The sequence below is a fragment of the Bombina bombina genome, chromosome 6, assembly GCF_027579735.1.
Source record: "Bombina bombina isolate aBomBom1 chromosome 6, aBomBom1.pri, whole genome shotgun sequence".
Taxonomy (NCBI): domain Eukaryota; kingdom Metazoa; phylum Chordata; class Amphibia; order Anura; family Bombinatoridae; genus Bombina; species Bombina bombina.
In genome coordinates this window covers 745,243,616-745,262,215 of record NC_069504.1, presented here as the reverse complement: position 1 = coordinate 745,262,215, position 18,600 = coordinate 745,243,616, and the positions used below count along the sequence as shown (strand labels likewise).

Here is an 18,600-nt window from a genome sequence, read left to right as displayed (position 1 = left end):
TCTGGTGTTGACTGTCCCTTTAATTAAAAAACAAATTAGTTTCAGTGTTGTTCTGACATATGAAACAATTTGGATGTACCTTTTAAAATGAAAAATAAAAATAAAAAAGCAAACCAACATCAATGTATATATCTTATCTCATTCAATTGTCTGGGTTTTTGTATACTTGATAATATTTCTAATTACACAACCATATATCAATACAGTGATCTATTTCTTACTATTAAAAGAGAGGCAAGAATATATTTTCTCATACATACTTCATTTACTCATCAATTTAATCAGGCAGGATCTTCAAAACCATTATGTAGCCATTTTATGAGCTATAGTTAACCAACCCTATGGATTTCCATTCAATGTAATTATGTCAATCCCTTATATTATCTTGCGTTGTTTATTAAATGTTAAAGGGCCATTAGTCATTTTAACACTAGTGACACTATAATGCTATATGTTTAACCCCTGCAAAAAGGTTAAAAACATAGTTAAAATACCACTTGGGACCCGGTGAACATTGCAGGTCTTGAGCGAAAACTGCCATTTATCCAATCAGCAGCTCTATTCGTATGACCCAATTATGCAGATTTTTAACACTAGTAAGATAATTAAGATACTGAATTATCTTACTTTTTCATGATTTGGATTTCCAGACTCCATCGTTCCCTGTTCTTAGGACTCAGTTCTTGTCGGCACTGCTTAATAGCAACTTGTTCACCGGTCTCCTATAAACAGCGGGGAGAAGGGAAGGGTGATAAGGTTATAAATAAATATAGAAGGAATATTTGAGGCCCAAAAGTGCTGGAAAAGGGGAAACTGTAGAGAATAACAGGTTTAGCCATTATGTTTTAAAAAAAATAAAATTACTTACAAGGATATAAAAGTAAACAATTAAAATGCTACAATAAGTTATATGCAAGCAACAGTAAAAATTTCCTAGCTGAATACATCTGAGCCAATGACAAGAGGCATATGTGCATAGCCACCAATCACCAGCTAGCTGCCAGCAATGCATCGCTTCACTGGAGATGACAGAAACTTTTGCAGGGGTAAAACACAGATCATCAAAATATTGCACTACTGCATGAATTTTTTCACTTTTATATCCAATTAAATGGTCATTGTACTAAAAAAAAAAAATCCTATTATTTATATTGAAGAGCATTATTTAAACATATTGAAATAGTCTTGTTCATAAACATATGAAGTAAAGGTTATTTCAATCTAAATTCAAACTAACACAGGAGTATTAGTTGTGCATTTCCTACTAATGCTCATTTGCCAAAACGTACTTCATGCTCGTAGAATCAAATCCAATCCTGCAGGTTGCTTGTATCAAATTGCTTCACATAGTACTCAAGACATGTGCTCACTCCTAAGCCTACCACAGTATGCCCTCATGGAAAAAAAAAACTAAGGGCTTAATTTCCTGATTCTTTCAAACTAGGGAGGCTCAAGGATGAGTGAATTTAATATTTAAAAGTGGCAGAGGTACATATTTAATACTTCCTGTATTATTTTTAAGTGGTGGATCTTAAGCAAGTCTAACCTGATCATCTAGGTAGAAATGAATATGTTGCTCCCTGGCATTTAGACCTTCTTATGCCCAGTGATGTCAGCACAAGCCTTTATATGCTTAAAAGAATACTAAACCCAATTTTTTTTCTTTCACAATTCAGACAAAGCATGCAATTTTATGCAACTTTCTAATTTACTCCTATTATCAATTTGTCTTCGTTCTCTTGCTACCTTTATTTAAAAAGCAGGAATGTAAAGCTTAGGAGCCAGCACATTTTAGGTTCAGCACCCTGAAAAGTGGTTCCTTATTGGTGGCTACATTTAGCAAAGCATAAGCAAGCATAACCCAGGTTCTGAACCAGAAATGGGCCAGCTCCTAAGCTTTACATTCCTGCTTTTTAAAAAAAATAAAAATAAAATAAAGATAGCAAGAGAAAGAAGAAAAATTGATAATAAGAGTAAATTAGAAAGATGCTTAAAATTGCATGTTCTATCTGAATCATCAAAGAAAAAAAAATTGGGTTTAGTACCCCTTTAAAGGGACACTCAAGCCAAAATAATCTTAAGATCCAGAAAGAGCATGCAGTTTTTAAGACACTTTCCAATTTACTTCCATTATCTAATTTTGCACAATCTTTTTATATTCATACTTTCTGGGGAACAAGATCCTACTGAGCATGTGCACAATGTCACAGGGTATAAGTATACTAGTCTGTGATTGGCTGATGTCTGGCACATGATACAGGGGGCCGGAAAATGTGAGAAAAAATAATTTTTGTCAGAAGAAAAAAATCTACTGCTTATTTGAAATTCAGAGTAAGTGTTATTGCATTGTCTTTTTATTATGAACGTGTTAATTATGTAATTCTACTAAATTAAATGGTCCTTTAAAGCAGTTGTTTTTTTTTTGTTTTTTTTTTAAAGTGTCGGACAAAATTTAAAAGACAACGATCCTCCCTATAATAGATGTTAATTTTTTTTCTCCTTAAAGAAAATTGTAATATTTATTTTTAATTTTATTTTGGGGAATTTTGTTTTAGTCATATTTCAATTTGTACTTTGTTACTCCTGTGTTAAAGTTACTGATCAAGACAACAAAAGAAATGCAAATACAAGCAGAAAAAGAAGTAGTCTGCCAGGAACGAAAAGCAGCTCAGTAGCTTGTTCTATGGCCTGGTTACCACCTGGGAGTGACTTCTTTTAGCCCAATTGTGCTTTTCACAGAGGAGAACTTTCCTGAAGTAAATCAGTCTAATCCCGCCTAACAAGGTCAGTCCAGCCCGAAATACCAGGCAATTCAACTCTGAACAAAAGAAATGGGCTTCTTTCGGCCTCGCCAGTGAGGTGCAGCCTTATTGGGCAAGAAGGCCGAAACAATTGTCTGGGGTTTTGCCATTTCCCTTGTTCAGAGGAGAAATGCCTGGTATTTTCGGGGCTGGACTGACCTTACTCAGTGGGATTAGACTGATTTACTTTAGGAAAGTTCTCCTCTGTGAAAAGCACAATTGGGCTAAAAGAAGCTGCTCCTAGGTGGTAACCAGGCCATAGACCTTTCGGTATGCATTTGAACAAAAGCAATGCAATCTCTGATTGAAAGTCAACCTCAGTGCCTTTTTTTCCCCTCTACATCCCACCCTAAGTGTCATTGTCGGCTGTTAAAGAACATTCTAGAATTTGTTAAATCAGTTGCTGCTTGTGGTTTCCATAAGATAATGGAAAATGTAATTGCTCCATCTCCATGCACTAGCCTACCTCACACTTTGAAAACCACTGGCTTAAAGTGAAGGTCAATTTTCATGTGAAAGTGCCCAGTTTTTAAAAAAAAAACTATTAAAAACAAGGGCACTTTCATTCATGAAAATTGACATTTCAGCCGTTTTCTTAAAATATACTTACCTTTTCTTCCTGAAGCCGCTCCAGCACTTCACCAGCCCGTCACAAGCCTCTTCATACGCCAGCAATGACGATTCCGGCATCCTCCAATTACGGCTTCCCCCCCGGGGGAATCATTGCTTGAAGCAACGCCATGATTGGAGGAAGCCAGTTTCGTCATTGCTGGGTAAGTAAACCAGGAAGAAGCAGGTGGAGCATCATTTCAGAACGGCGATCCGGCGTTTCAGAAGAACAAGGTAAGTATTTTTAAAATATGGTGCAATATCAATTTTCATGAATGAAAGTGCCCCTGTTTTTAATAGTTTTTTTTAAAAACCAGGCACTTTCACATGAAAATTGACCTTCACTTTAAAGGGACATGAAACCCAATTTTTTTATATCATGATTCAGATAGAGCATACAATTATAAATTACTTTATAATTTGCTTATTCTAATCAAATTTTCTTCTTTCTCTTGGTATCTTTTTTGAAAAACAGGGACATAACATCAGGAGCATGCACGTGTCTGGAGCACTATATGGCAGCAGTTTTGCAAGAATGTTATCCATTTGCAAGGGCACTAGATGAAAGCACCATTTCCTGCCATGTAGTGGTCCAGACACTTACCTAGGTATCTCTTAAAATAGGAACAAAACAAGTCTTTGGTTTACTGTACTGGAAAATAACTACACGTGGGGGTCGATTTATCATAGGCTTCGCCTGCCTTCTCCTTCCTTCGATTGCAGGTTCTCAAAATAGAATCTGCAGTCCATATTAATGAAGCAGCAGTCACCATCTCTTAGGTGGAGAATTTAAATCTCCCCTGTATCGTCCGACCAAGGAGATTGACAGCTCCTGCCCGTGCGTGATTGGCTGTGCGCAGGCAGGGGGCGGCGTTGCACAAGAGTGCAAAATAGTGTTCTTGTGCAATACTAAATTCAGCCCAGAGGTGAGTTGCGGCAGACAGGGGCGCATATGTACGCCCCTGTCCGCCGTAGCTTGATAAATCGACCCCATAACACAAAGCAGATTATAGAGGGAGATAAATTGTAAAGTTTTTTAGTTTGGTTTTTTTTTAAAGAATTTTTTATTTCAGATAATAAACAATAGTCATACAATCCAACAATTGCAGGTCACTTGGATCACAGTAAGTACACTCCGTCAGTTTAAGTTTTTTTTTTTTTGACTGAACAGGAAGGGGCCATGTAAAAAGTAAAATCTAGACTGCTGTGTCAGTTGCCTAATAAGTATCCAGTCCTGGTGGCTAGTAAACTACAGAGCAACAGATCATATGGAAACATAGTACTATGTAACATACAAATATGATTTAAACAAACAAAAAAAACAATGATAATTGTAGGGTGACAGACACTGCAAGGAACAGCTAAAGACTGTGTCACTGATGCATAATACAGTGAGACTGGCAATGCAAATTGGCATAATTATATTACCCTGTTGATCCATCGCAGGACATATCCAAATCCTCCTGTTCCCAAACGCTCTTTCATCTCCCAGGGACCACAAAACTGGGTGTGTGATGGTGGGGGTGTCCAGCTGCTCCTGCTGGGTGTGGCATCCTAATATGGCATAACAAAAAGTGTGACATAAAAACAGAAAGAAAAAAAAAAATCTGCAAGAGGACTCATCATTAGCAGATATCTCAAATAATGGTGCACCAAGTTTTACACACACACACACACACACACACCAAAAGGGACGTCAGCACCATATCTTCACAAAAGTTTAATCTTTATTGAAGTGACATGAAGGTAAAACATACATACATATACATGTATATATATATATATATATATATATACACACACACACACACACACACTGTATATGTATATATATTTTAAGATGCAGGGAGATGAGCATAGAAGAGAGAAGGTGAGATAGAGAGGCGGAAAGAGATAAGGAAGGAGATAAGTTAAATAGATAAGAAAGCAGAGAGATAAAAGAAGAAAACAGGGGAGAAAAGAGAGAGAAAAAAAGGAAGAGTATGGAAAGAAAAGGGGAAAAGAAGAGGCAAAGAAAAAGTTGAGTGACAGTGACAAGGAGAAAGAGAAATCAAAAAACCATGGAGGATAAGGGGTCGATTTATCAACCCTTTCGCCTGCTTACGACCACAGGTTCCGACAAGAGAACCTGCAGTTCATATTTATGAAGCAGCGTTCATTAGACTACTGCTTCCTTAACCTTTCGCCACCTCTCAGGTGGCGAATTTCAATCTCCCCAGTGTCGTCCGACCGGGGAGATTGACACGCGGGGAGGGGGCGGGATTGCACGCAAGCGCAAAATAGCACTTGTGTGCAATGCTGAATTCCGCCAGCAGAATTTAGCCCGCCAGAGGCGAACCTGCGGCGGACAGGGGCGCGTATGTGCAACCCTGTCTGCCGCAGCTTGATAAATCGACCTCTAAGAGCACAATGGGATCTTTGACTATGATCAGGGGTGGAACTTCAATGGTCGCAAAGGTCGCGGGTGCGACCGGGCTCTGGAGGTCTGCCACTGAGAGGGGCCCAACAGGTGGTCCCTGGACTTCCCCCACTGCTGTGGAAGCCCAGGACATGAGGATAGTCTGGGATGCCGGTGGAGATATAGGGGCCTATTTATGAAAGGCCTGTCGGACATGATCCGACATTGCGGATCATGTCCGACAGACCTCGCTGAATGCAGAGAGCAATACGCTCTCTGCATTCAGTATTGCACCAGCAGCTCTTGTGAACTGCTGGTGCAACGCCGCCCCCTGCAGATTCGCGGCCTGAAGGCTCGCCAGAAACATGGGGCTTCAAGCTCCATACGGAGCTTGATAGATATGCCCCATTGACTTGTGGCTGTGCACCGGTTTAGAGGCGGGACATGTCAGGTCAGTCACTATGCTGAGAAGCAGCATAGCGCGGCACTCCTCTTCTGATCCAGGATGTGAGTGACATTTCAGTCACGTGATGCCGGGAAGCAGTGTAGCGCGGCACTGCTCTTCTGAGCCAGCATGTCGGTCTGTAGTTCAGCACGGAATCGGATGCTGTGCCTACCTACACAGAACCTTTTAGGTTAGTCTCCTAAGCACTAGCATATATATATATATTATATAACAGGACCTTTATAGCGATTGCACCACCCATGTGATTTTACTGACCACCTGCTAAAATTATAGCTAACATTAAGCTAAAATTAGCTAATATTAAAAGTGTTAACTTTTTCTTGCAAATATTATCATTGAATACATTTACATTAAATTATGCAACTCATGAATGCTTTAGACAGCTGAAAATTGTATAATATAAGAAATATTACACTGCCCCCCACCCGGCTACTTCATAACGACTAACATTTTCTATGGAGTACACTATATATATATATATATATATATATATATATATATATATATATATATATATATATATATATATATATATATATATATATATATATATATATATATATATATATATATAGACATGAAACCCAAAAATTTTATTTCATGATTCAGATATAGAATACAATTTTAAACAACTTTCCAATTTACTTCTATCATTTAATTTGCTTCCTTCTCTTGTTATCATTTGCTGAAAGGTTTATCTAGGCAAGATCAGAAGCAGCAGAGAACCTAGGTTCTAGATGTTGATTGGTAGCTGCATATATATATTGATTGTGATTGGCTCACCAATGTGTTCAGTTAGAAACCATTAGTGCATTGCTGCTCCTTCAAAAAATGATACCAAGAGAATGAAACAAATTAGATAATAGAAGTAAATTAGAAAGTTGTTTAAAATTGTATTCTCTATCTGAATCATTAAAGAAAAATTTTAGGTTTCATGTCCCTTTAATTAAACAAAGCTAACAGCACTGTTTTAATTTATCTCCTTAAATGGAGCCAAATCTTAGAGTACCACTATGTTTACATGAAAAATGCCTCTTTTTAGTGTTTTTAGGTAATTGTAAACCGTGCTAGAAGTAAATTGGAAAGCTGTTTGAAATGACATGGTCTATATGAATAATAAAAGTATAATTTTCACTTTACTGTCCCTTTAAGCCCCACAAAAGGGTTAAACACATAGTATAAGTGCCACTCACTGTGCGTTTCAATAACCCTATGCGGGGTTAAACACACAGCATTAAAAGATCGCTTGTCTTAAAATTAAATTCTCTAACAAATTAGAGCATATCAATTTGAAAATACACAGTTGGTCAATTAGCTTATTTGTAAAATAGCGCTACAAACTACTTATTTATTACACTCTCAGCTAATGAAGGAATCCCTCAATGTATGTCTTCCGTTCTTTAGTTTATGACTTCAGGTGGCTCGGAAAAGCTAAATCTGGCATTTGGCTCCCTATTACAAACTCTGCAATAGAATACCCCGTCCGATTATAGGGACATAATACCCAAATATTGAAGCACTTGAAAGTGATGCAGCATTGCTGTAAAAAGCTGAACATCTCTATGTAAAAAGGAAGATATTTTACCTCAAAATTCTTCAGTAGTCACATCCCATATTAAAAGGCACTCTAAGTAGCCAATCAGGACTTGCAAGGGAGTGTGCAAGGAAGTTTAATATGAAATCTTACGAGATTTCAGTGAAATCACACGGGATCACAGTAAAGAAGAGTGTGACCTCAGCACTGATGAAGCTGATTGGCTGGTTTTTCCCTCCAACATGCAGCTGAGCTGACATTAGCTGAAGTATAACTGTTCACACAGCACTTTATCTGGTGAGCTGAAGACATATTGAGGTAAAATATCTTCCTTTGTTACCTAGAGATGTTCAAGTGATATTTTCTTGTCAGCTTTTTACAGTTATGTTGCATCAGTTCCAAGTGATTTAACTAAAAACATAGAATTTGATGGTAGATAAATACCCAAAAAATGGAGTGCTATTTAGTATACTCTTTTTGTTCTGAGTAATAAACACAGAATTCTTTTAGTTAATGGATTAGTATACAGCAACATTTTTACCAATATTAAAAATGAGACTGGTGGACAAATCTGTACTTTATATAACTAAGCATTAATAATTTTATATAGGGGGGACTCCAATACCTAGTGCTATTGATCCAAAATTATTTTTAATATTCCAGATGAGGCCTAACTGATGATCTGAGAAAAAACAAACATTATGTCCCTTTAATTTAAATTATAAAGTTTTTTTACTACATGTAATTAAACAATTTATATCAATATGGTGAGGTGTTTAATGTCCCTTTAAGTAGTAAAAAAAAAAAAGTAGCTCACATCCACCTTACTCTCCACCTTTACTACACATACAAAGTGGAGAATATTTAAAATGTGCATATAGTGTAAAACCAGGAAAAAATTATCTCTCTGGCTAACAATAAACAAGATCATAACCTGGATCTTTGTTGCCTAGCATTGTATCTATGACTAACAGTACAAAAGTCACAGAGATTGGCACTGCCAATGCTCAGCCTATGGGACTAGGACTGTCTTTGTCTATTGGACAAAACAGTACATACACCTAGACATCTGAATGTGGCTCAATAACTTGCTGTATAAAACTAACATAACCAAACTGGCCATTACAATAAGCAAAACACATTCTATATGAGAAGTATCTCAATCAGAACAGTAAAAGAAGTAAAGGGCCATAATAGTTGAAAACGTGCATGTTCTAGTTCGTTATAGTTTTTGCTTTTTACTTCACATAATTAAACATTTTATATTACAATCTGAAAACGTTTAATGTACCCTTTAATTGGGTCTCATTCAGTAGAGAGGGAATGAATGCGGTCTTTTGAATGGGTTAGGGAAATGAAAAGACTGGAGAGTCAACACAACACACTACATCACGTCATTCTGCTAGACATGCCATTGCCTGAGAGAAAAACATAACAATATGACTCCAAATATTGTGTCATACTATGGACATGAAAACGTAAGGGAATGGTGGCCACGTACAGACTGCTAGTGAATCTAGCCCAGTGTGTCACAACCCATTCTGCTACAGATGTAATAAGCTGTGAAAACACCCCCAACTATACAAACTATATAAAAAGAAATGGCAACACAACATACCATACTGTGGCCACACACGTCAGTGTACTTGCCTGTTGCTGGGTCATGTGCAGCAGTCACGACAGAAGCAGGAAAGTGTGATGTGTGCAATACTAGCTGTATATTGTGTGTCTGGGGCTAAGTTTGAATTTGTTAAAGTAATTATTTGTGTAGATCTTGAGTGAGTACATTCAGTGTATCACAGAGTGTTTGCAGCTCCGTACTTCCTCAATTATTTCCCGGTATGACATCACGAGTGGGCGTGTGTATTTAAAGTGGCAGGCAGTACAAGCAAAGAGAAATTTACTTTCAGTTGTAGTTATGCAGAATTACCGATACCATTACGTAAAGCAAGGAGATCACTGCTAGAATGCAGACAATACAGAGCAGCAGGTATTCTCACCAAAATTATATAGTACGGAGATCTACGTGATATCTTGCTATTATTATTATTCAGATAATCAAGATCAGTTTTAAAGTAGAGTGCTGCTATTAAAATTCTTATCAGCATCCAAGTTACATTTAATGTACAGCAGGGATACCCAACCCCGTTACAAAGTAGGAACATCTTATATTAACATATTATGTATGCAGACCTTTCCATTGGAGTGTTTAATTGCCACCAAATAAATACATCTACTATAATAATCATATTGGTCCCTCCATTTTCTATTATTGAGAATTAGGGGAACAAATCTCTGTCTTAGGGAAGAATATCTCTATAACATGTTTAAACTATAAGGTGAGGAGGCTGCATTCCTTTGCCCAATACATGTATAACACCCAGAAAACCATAACCCCCGATCCCCATTTCTCTTATCTAATTCTTATCTAAAATAAAAACACAGACACAGTAGTTATGGCGAAATGTGGAAAGGTCACGATTTTATTACTTAATTGAATTTTGCCACCTTTAAACTATATCTTGCAAAATTCAGCCATAAATCAACTCAAAATAAACACCAAATAATGCCCATGCATTAAAACCAGAATTTTGGGAACCACGCCTAGGGGGGTGTAACAACTACCCCCCCCCCCCTGGCAGGGCAGCTTGGAGAAAGGAGAACCCACGGCACAGCCCTCCCTCTAGATAGACCACCGGATCACCCCTCAGGGCTGGGTATGCCGCGGGATCCTCCCACCTCCCCTTCTGCCCCGCCCACGTGTCGTGCACAAACTTCACCGCTTGCTGCGATTGTATGCTCAATACTATGTTAAAAACAGCTGCCGTTTTCTATCCTCCAGTCAGCGTAGACCGCCAGGTCACCTGCTGCCCTTCGGTTGCGCTGTGTTCTTCCCCTTATTGAGGAGCACGGGCGGTCTTACTGCGACTCAACCAATTAGTCAACGTCCTGCCCTTAGCCGTGCAAGTACTGCCTTCTCACGTGACCTCTCCGGTTATTGCATCATGCTCTGCTGCGTCTAGGGTGGGAGGGTGGGAAACAAAGAAAAAAGGTTAGTGACTCCCTCCTGCAGTCCCCTTCCTTATAACACCTTTACCTCCAGCTCCACCCCTGTCCTTACTCCTGACCAATGCCTGCTCTCCTTATCTCTGCCTCAACCCCCACCTGGCACACCTAGATCACCCTTTGTTCTCTCCCAGCAGCCCCTCCCTTATGACGTTCCCCTCACATATGCTCCATGCACTAGTTTAAGGTGAGGAGGCTGCATTCCTTTGCCCAATACATGTATAACACCCAGAAAACCATAACCCCCGATCCCCATTTCTCTTATCTAATTCTTATCTAAAATAAAAACACAGACACAGTAGTTATGGCGAAATGTGGAAAGGTCACGATTTTATTACTTAATTGAATTTTGCCACCTTTAAACTATATCTTGCAAAATTCAGCCATAAATCAACTCAAAATAAACACCAAATAATGCCCATGCATTAAAACCAGAATTTTGGGAACCACGCCTAGGGGGGTGTAACAACTACCCCCCCCCCCTGGCAGGGCAGCTTGGAGAAAGGAGAACCCACGGCACAGCCCTCCCCCTAGATAGACCACCGGATCACCCCTCAGGGCTGGGTATGCCGCGGGATCCTCCCACCTCCCCTTCTGCCCCGCCCACGTGTCGTGCACAAACTTCACCGCCACCAAAAAGAGCCCCTCTTTCGGCCAAACTCTTTCCACCATTCGTGACCTTTCCTTACCTTTACCAACTCTTGGCACATCCCTCTGATGTCCACCAGCAGCTGGTCATTCCCCTCATCCGTTAGGTGCACTCCATCCCGTCGGAATAGCTCCTCCTTTTTCACTGCTATCAGTGGGTGCTCCACCACTCTACCCCCTATTTCCTTCATATCCTTTGCTGCTACCTGGTTCACTTTTCTCCTTGATCTATATCCTGCTTTGCTCGTGTACGAGTTCCGCCAGTATATCCTTGAAACTATATTGGACCATATCGCCCTGACTGATGGCCATGCCACCTTCAACCATCTCATTGCTCCTGCAACTTTCTCTTCTAGCTCTCTAAGTGGGTAAGCGCCTATGTCGTTCCCCCCCAGATGTATAATTATGGCGTCCGGACACCCCCATCTTCTCCTTGCCTGCTGTATTGTTGGCACTAACTCATCCCACATCATGCCTCTTTTTCCTAACCATCTAATGCTAACTTCCTTGTGCGATAGCCCCAAATTTACTCCCTGCGCCGATGCTGCCGCCCTAGCCTGTGCCCAGTAAACGTAGGAATGCCCTACTATCCACACCCTTAACGCTTTGCCTGTAAAACAAAAAAACACTTTAACCATTAGCACATTTTAATTGAGGCTTTACTCCTTTTGCACTCTTATGTATGATTTGTACGCAGCGGATTTCCATCTCCCTAGTTTTTTAATTTGTTCCTCTGAACAACCCCTACCCGCTGCGGCGGTCGCTGCTCCTATTCTGAATGAATGCGGCACGAGGTGTGCATCTTTCCACCCCAGTTTCTTAACTACCCTTTGTAATATGCTTTTAAACTGGAAGATTGTTACATCCGAGCCATCTGCATGCCTCAGAAATGTGCGGCCCCCTTTCCTCTTTGTTATCAGGTACTCCTTAACACAGGCCACCGGGCACAGTGCTCCCCCTGTTTTAGCCATATTTAGCCATGCCCCCTTTCCTTCCTTGTCTGTTTTAGATCGTCTTACCAATATTAGTACGGCTTCTTCCCCCCATCTTACGTCCCCTGTCTCTACACCCCCTTTACCTATTCTTCTGTTTTTTGGTAACAGCTCCCCTATCCTCATTGCTCCGTGAAATGCCACTACAAAAGCCGTTCTGAAAATTAGCGCCTCGTCCCTGTTTGCACATACCCCTTCTAGTGCCCCTGTCATTTTCTGTAATCTGACCTCCGTTATTCGTTCCCTTTTATCCATTCCCTTCTCTTCCCCTCTTCCCCATGCCCTTGCTATTTTCTTTACTATAAACTTCCTGGACCAATCTATTCCCCCATATAGCTGCGAACAGTATGAAATCCCTGCTAACACTGCATTCAATCTCCCCTTTTTTACGCCTTCCCTCCGCAGCACCACCAAACATTCTAAAACTCTTCCTCAATTACTTCCTCTCCTTCTCGTGTCCCCTTCCTATGCTTGCACCATAGTCCCCAATATTTTCTGTAAACCGCCCATTTACTTGGTGCCAAGGCCTTCGACGAGTTCCTTGATTCCGTCTATCCGTTGCCAATCTGCCAAAGAAGTCCAGGGCAACATTTACCTTCTTGTCTGGCATTGGGGGCTAGACCCTAAACTTCTCCCATTTAAAACGGGATAGCGTGTCCGCCACTACATTTCTGAAACCCGGAATATGTTTGGCCCTGATACAGATGTTATGCTTTAAACATTCCAGCACCAAATACCTTAGGTACCTAATTACTGGTAGCGATCATGCCGATAGAAGGTTGATGACCTCTACCACTCCCCTGTTGTCCGACCAACAGATTAAATTTCTATTTGCTAACTCCTCGCCCCATAACTCTATTGCTACCACTAAGGGGAATAGCTCCAGCAGTTCCCAGTTCTTAACCCAATCCATTTCCTTCCCTCTTTCTGGTCACCCTCCTGCGCACCACTTTCCCCCTTTCCATAAAAAACTCAAGTTCCTCCCATAGAATTTCCTTCTCCCAAATCCTCACCCCATTAAACTGGATCAAGAATGAATCCCACACTTTGAGATCTTCCTTCAATTATTTGGTTATTCTGATTTTATGTTCTGGCTTCTTTATTCCACAGGTACTCAACTCCAATCTTCTCTTAAATACTCTGCCCACTGGTATAACCTTACACGCAAAGTTCAAAATTCCTAGGGCTTTCTCCATTTCCCTGAGCGATATTTTTCTACTCCCTACAATTTCCCTTACCAGATCCCTGGCCTTTTCCCCCTTCTCCTCTGGTAACTCGCATTGGCCCTTCACGGAATCTATGACTATACCTAGCAAGACTAGCTTGGTACAAGGCCCCTCTGTCTTCTCCATAGCTACCGGTACTCCCAAAATGTTCCAACATTCCCAACTAATTCACCTTTAACCTTTCGCAATCGTTAGCTCCCGCTAAGCCCATCCACACAAAAAAAAAAAAAAAAATCATCTAAATAGTGAACAACATTGCCCGTACCAGACTTCTTAATGCTTAACCAATGCAAAAAAGAACTAAACGAAATTGAACACCCTATGGGTAAACTTTTATCAACATAATAGTTGCCATTAAAACTTGCAACCCCTTAATTTAAAACTCTCTGGGTTAAGGGAAAACAAACGAAATGCTGAATCTATGTCAATTTTTTATAACAAAGCTCCCTTACCCAAAGCCTGCACCATATGCACTGCCGTGTCAAAAGACTGGTATTCAACAAATGAATCATTTTTAGCTATTGCATCATTTACTGACCCTCCCCTGGGGTAAGATAGGTGTTGGATCATCCTGTACTTGCCCTACTCCTTCTTTGGGACTACGCCTACGGGATACACTACTAAATCCTCAATCGTTTTTTCTTTAAATGTGCCTGCCATCCTCCCTAATTTTACCTCCTTGTCCAATTTCTCTTGCAGCAAACTGGTACCACAAAACCCTCAGACAAACTATGCTCTAGAAAAAAAAAATAATATATATATATATATATATTTTTTTTTTTTTTTTTCTCTCCTCTATGTTCTCATATGCCTGTAGTTCCTGTAACAACCTATCTATCTTCAGTGGTGTTTTGGCCAACCCCCAATCCAACTCCACGCTGGTATTACCCTGCCCTTGAAAGGAATACCTGGGCCTATTCACATTGCCCCTTTTATAATCCACACCAGAGTGACTTCCGTTACAATATCTACACACATGCCTATATTTACAGGAATTCCCTCTATCACATCTCTTATCGTAAAGACAAAATTATTTTTCTACCATTGCATGGTGTTTATCAGCTTATATCCCCTATGCAACCCCTCCTCCTAGGACATCACGCATACTAATTAATCAATCCAGGAGAAGCATGACCATCTGAAACTGTAAACCTGGCTTATCTTGTTTGCATAGCTTCTAAACAATACTTAAAACAACAATCTGCTCCTTACTTCCCTTTGCTAACAAAGTAACCTCCTTAAGCTGTTCCCTTAGTATTCTGTCAGTACACTGTACTAAGGAATTTAAACTTTAGTTTTCCATTCCCTGTAATCCCATTAATTTATAACCTTCCCTTCTCCCGACTGATTTTCTTTAATTAATAATAATAAAGACCGACACAAAAGTTTGGCATTCTCTCCCCTCCATTAGATATTTTGTTCATTAGAATATCTTGGAGGTGTATTCAATAAATATTAGTACAATTTAGGAGTGCCCTCCTAATGAGATTATTTATGGATTATAAATATCAATAATTAATTACAATAATAATTTTTTTGTCAGCAATACCTCCAATTCACATAGTAGAATCTTAGCAGTGCACCCCAGAAAATTGTTATATAATCTCAGTAGCACACTCCAAAATAACACTATTGAGATATCTAGCAATTAATGACAACAAGATTATTATCAAATATTAATATTTAAACCCAAATAAAATATTTCTTAATTTCTGAACAGGTTATTTTTTTATTTTACAAACACAGTGATTATATTTATGCAGTAAATAGAATATTGATTATGACCAGATACATATTAATTTATTTTTACCATATTAAAATTATAATATAAAGCAAGGTATAGAAATATTAATATTAATTAATATTCAATGAAATCGTCTGTATCCTGGATATGGTCACCATATTATTAGGAATTAAAGGGACACCGAACACCAACCCCCTCCCCCGTGACTTAGATAGAGCATGCAACCCCCTAATCAAATCAACTCCCCCCTTTAAATACTCCACGCCCTCCTGCTATCCCTAACCAAAAAAGAAGGCATCTAAGCTTTTTTCATAGTTCAGAACTTTGGACAGCACTTTTTTATTGGTGGAAGAATTTATCACCAATCAGCAAGGACAACCCAGGTTGTTCACAAAAAATGGGCCGGCATCTAAACTTACATTCTTGCATTTCACATAAAGATACCAAGAGAACAAAGAAAACCCGACTATAGGAGCAAACCAGAGAAGCCGGACAAAATCTCATGCCCCATCCGGATCACGAAAGAAAAAACCCGGGCCCAGCGTCCCCAGAACTTTAAATAAAACTAATAAACTATAAATATCACAATTTAATGCTACTAGATATAACAATTATAATTAGCCAGTGACAAAACCCATTCGGCATATGGCTTATTTAACAACATTTAGCTAGCAAATGTCCAAACCGAATAGAATTCCTGGCGGTATAATATAGCTATCTAACCAAAATAGTCTTACATGACTTAAATAATCAATCAGAGCAATGTATACCTTACTAACAGATAAATATATCAACCAATACAGCCTAATAAGTCTGATCTAGCCACAATACAATTTAAAAAACATTACCAGTAACGAAAAATTTACTTATGCTATAAAATACAAAAAACCTTTTTCCACAGTGATAAATGCACAAATGCTAGTGTAATTATTATATAGGATACACTAATATATTTAATATAAATTTATAGACATAACAATACACATTTAAATCACAGCTTCGGCTAAGCTATTGCTATCAAGATAGCTTAAGCAGTAGTACAATGTTATACGTTACCAGCAGCAATTTAGCACTGATTGAGCTTACAACATCCAAATTTATTTCCCAAACAAAGAAAAAAGGTTAGTGACTCCCTCCTGCAGTCCCCTTCCTTATAACACCTTTACCTCCAGCTCCACCCCTGTCCTTACTCCTGACCAATGCCTGCTCTCCTTATCTCTGCCTCAACCCCCACCTGGCACACCTAGATCACCCTTTGTTCTCTCCCAGCAGCCCCTCCCTTATGACGGTCCCCTCACATATGCTCCATGCACTAGTTTGCAGGAGTCACCGTGATAATACTATCACTGGGCTCCTATAATAAAAAGGTGCTAGTACATGGAATATAGAAAAATGACGGCTAGCAATGAGACAGATGGCAGTGTTTTACACCAATATGCCAACAGAGTGCATAACATATGAGAAATGTAAAATATAAGATGTAAAATATAAAATGTATACGAATCAATGGTATATGCAACCCAATCTGGAAAGTCCAGCGAGTCTCTTCAAATGTCCATCAGTACTTGAACAGGCTGCTCTCTGTCTTCACCCAACTGGATGATGTATTCTATGATGTAAAACAAAAACAGAAACAGAGGCGCCACATGTGTGGATCAATATAACCAGAAATCCAGTAAAGGAGTAGAATAAGGGTACTCACAAACGAGGCGGCACTCTCTTGTGCCAATAGGAGCGGGCTGGTTTTCAACAGCAAACCAGCTGGCTGTGTGTCTCCCGGATGGATAGAGAATGCTTGTCTCCTGGATGTCGAACACCGGCCAGAACTGCAGTGGAAGGAGGAGGAAGAGCTACAGTGCCCTTAGGTTACTGCTATGAGGATAGTAACACCAACACCAGACTTATGTAAAAGTATAAAATCAGTATTTTATTATACACAATAAAAATACATAAAGGTATAGCAAATTACAGCTGGGTGATGACAACCTATCTCCCCATAGACCATACAATATAGCGACGCGTTTCTCGGGGGACACCCCGTTTCCTCAGGCTTGTATGTTTGTTGTATGTTTGTTGTATACATAAATGCCCCTTATATAGGGCTCAGTAACCTAATGTTCAAATGAACCCTCCCCTTCCTTTACACGGATTGACCTATCATGTCCTTTCTTTCCAAACATATAAATAAGCTGTACGGCAACAGCTATTTGCTACACCCCTGATCACATGACATTACGTCATGATAACATAACATGCAGCCTAAAGCGTAACCAATGAGATTGCTATATCAGAACAGGCCCCTAATATGGCCGTAATTCTATTGGCTAGGTATGTAACATGTGTTAGTTTTCGTACTACAATAACAATATACATAGTGAACGATCGAGACCGTTAACTATCGATCCAATTGCTTATTTATATGTTATCATTAGAGACACATAGGCAAACGAAGTTCTAGAAACTCAAACTTAATTGCGATATATAATTAGAACTAATTGAACAGTACATCACCACAACAATGGGGAGTGTTTGGAAAGAAAGGACATGATAGGTCAATCCGTGTAAAGGAAGGGGAGGGTTCATTTGAACATTAGGTTACTGAGCCCTATATAAGGGTCATTTATGTATACAACAAACATACAAGCCTGAGGAAACGGGGTGTCCCCCGAGAAACGCGTCGCTATATTGTATGGTCAGATAGGTTGTCATCACCCAGCTGTAATTTGCTATACCATTTGGTATTTTTATTGTGTATAATAAAATACTGATTTTATACTTTTACATAAGTCTGGTGTTGGTGTTACTATCCTCATAGCAGTAACCTAAGGGCACTGTAGCTCTTCCTCCTCCTTCCACTGCAGTTCTGGCCGGTGTTTGACATCCAGGAGACAAGCATTCTCTATCCATCCGGGAGACACACAGCCAGCTGGTTTGCTGTTGAAAACCAGCCCGCTCCTATTGGCACAAGAGAGTGCCGCCTCATTTGTGAGTACCCTTATTCTACTCCTTTACTGGATTTCTGGTTATATTGATCCACACATGTGGCGCCTCTGTTTCTGTTTTTGTTTTACATCTATAAAATTTTTAACGGTCTGCATAGACATAACACTGTGACT

The 18,600-nt window shown here is 39.5% G+C and overlaps 2 protein-coding genes across 2 annotated transcripts in view; both read right to left on the bottom strand.

The window, feature by feature from the left end:
• The window catches only part of IKBKB (inhibitor of nuclear factor kappa B kinase subunit beta), a 221,534-nt gene extending 211,893 nt beyond the window's left edge, over window positions 1–9,641 (bottom strand). Inside the window, exons 1-3 of the mRNA XM_053718001.1 lie at window positions 9,459–9,641; window positions 4,839–4,964; window positions 628–722 (exon numbers count right to left, since the gene is read on the bottom strand). Of these exons, the coding sequence (XP_053573976.1) occupies window positions 628–722; window positions 4,839–4,964; window positions 9,459–9,473 (236 nt within the window). The 5' untranslated portion in view covers window positions 9,474–9,641. The remainder of the gene's footprint in view (window positions 1–627; window positions 723–4,838; window positions 4,965–9,458) is intronic.
• An 859-nt stretch (window positions 9,642–10,500) lies between these two features.
• On the bottom strand, window positions 10,501–13,904 carry LOC128662248 (uncharacterized). Its single transcript, XM_053716071.1, has 2 exons — window positions 11,564–13,904; window positions 10,501–10,827 (listed from the first exon to the last, which is right to left on the bottom strand). Exons 1-2 carry the CDS (start codon window positions 12,158–12,160, stop codon window positions 10,804–10,806), a joined length of 621 nt encoding a protein of 206 aa, XP_053572046.1. The 5' UTR covers window positions 12,161–13,904; the 3' UTR covers window positions 10,501–10,803.
• Window positions 13,905–18,600: the final 4,696 nt, after the last annotated feature.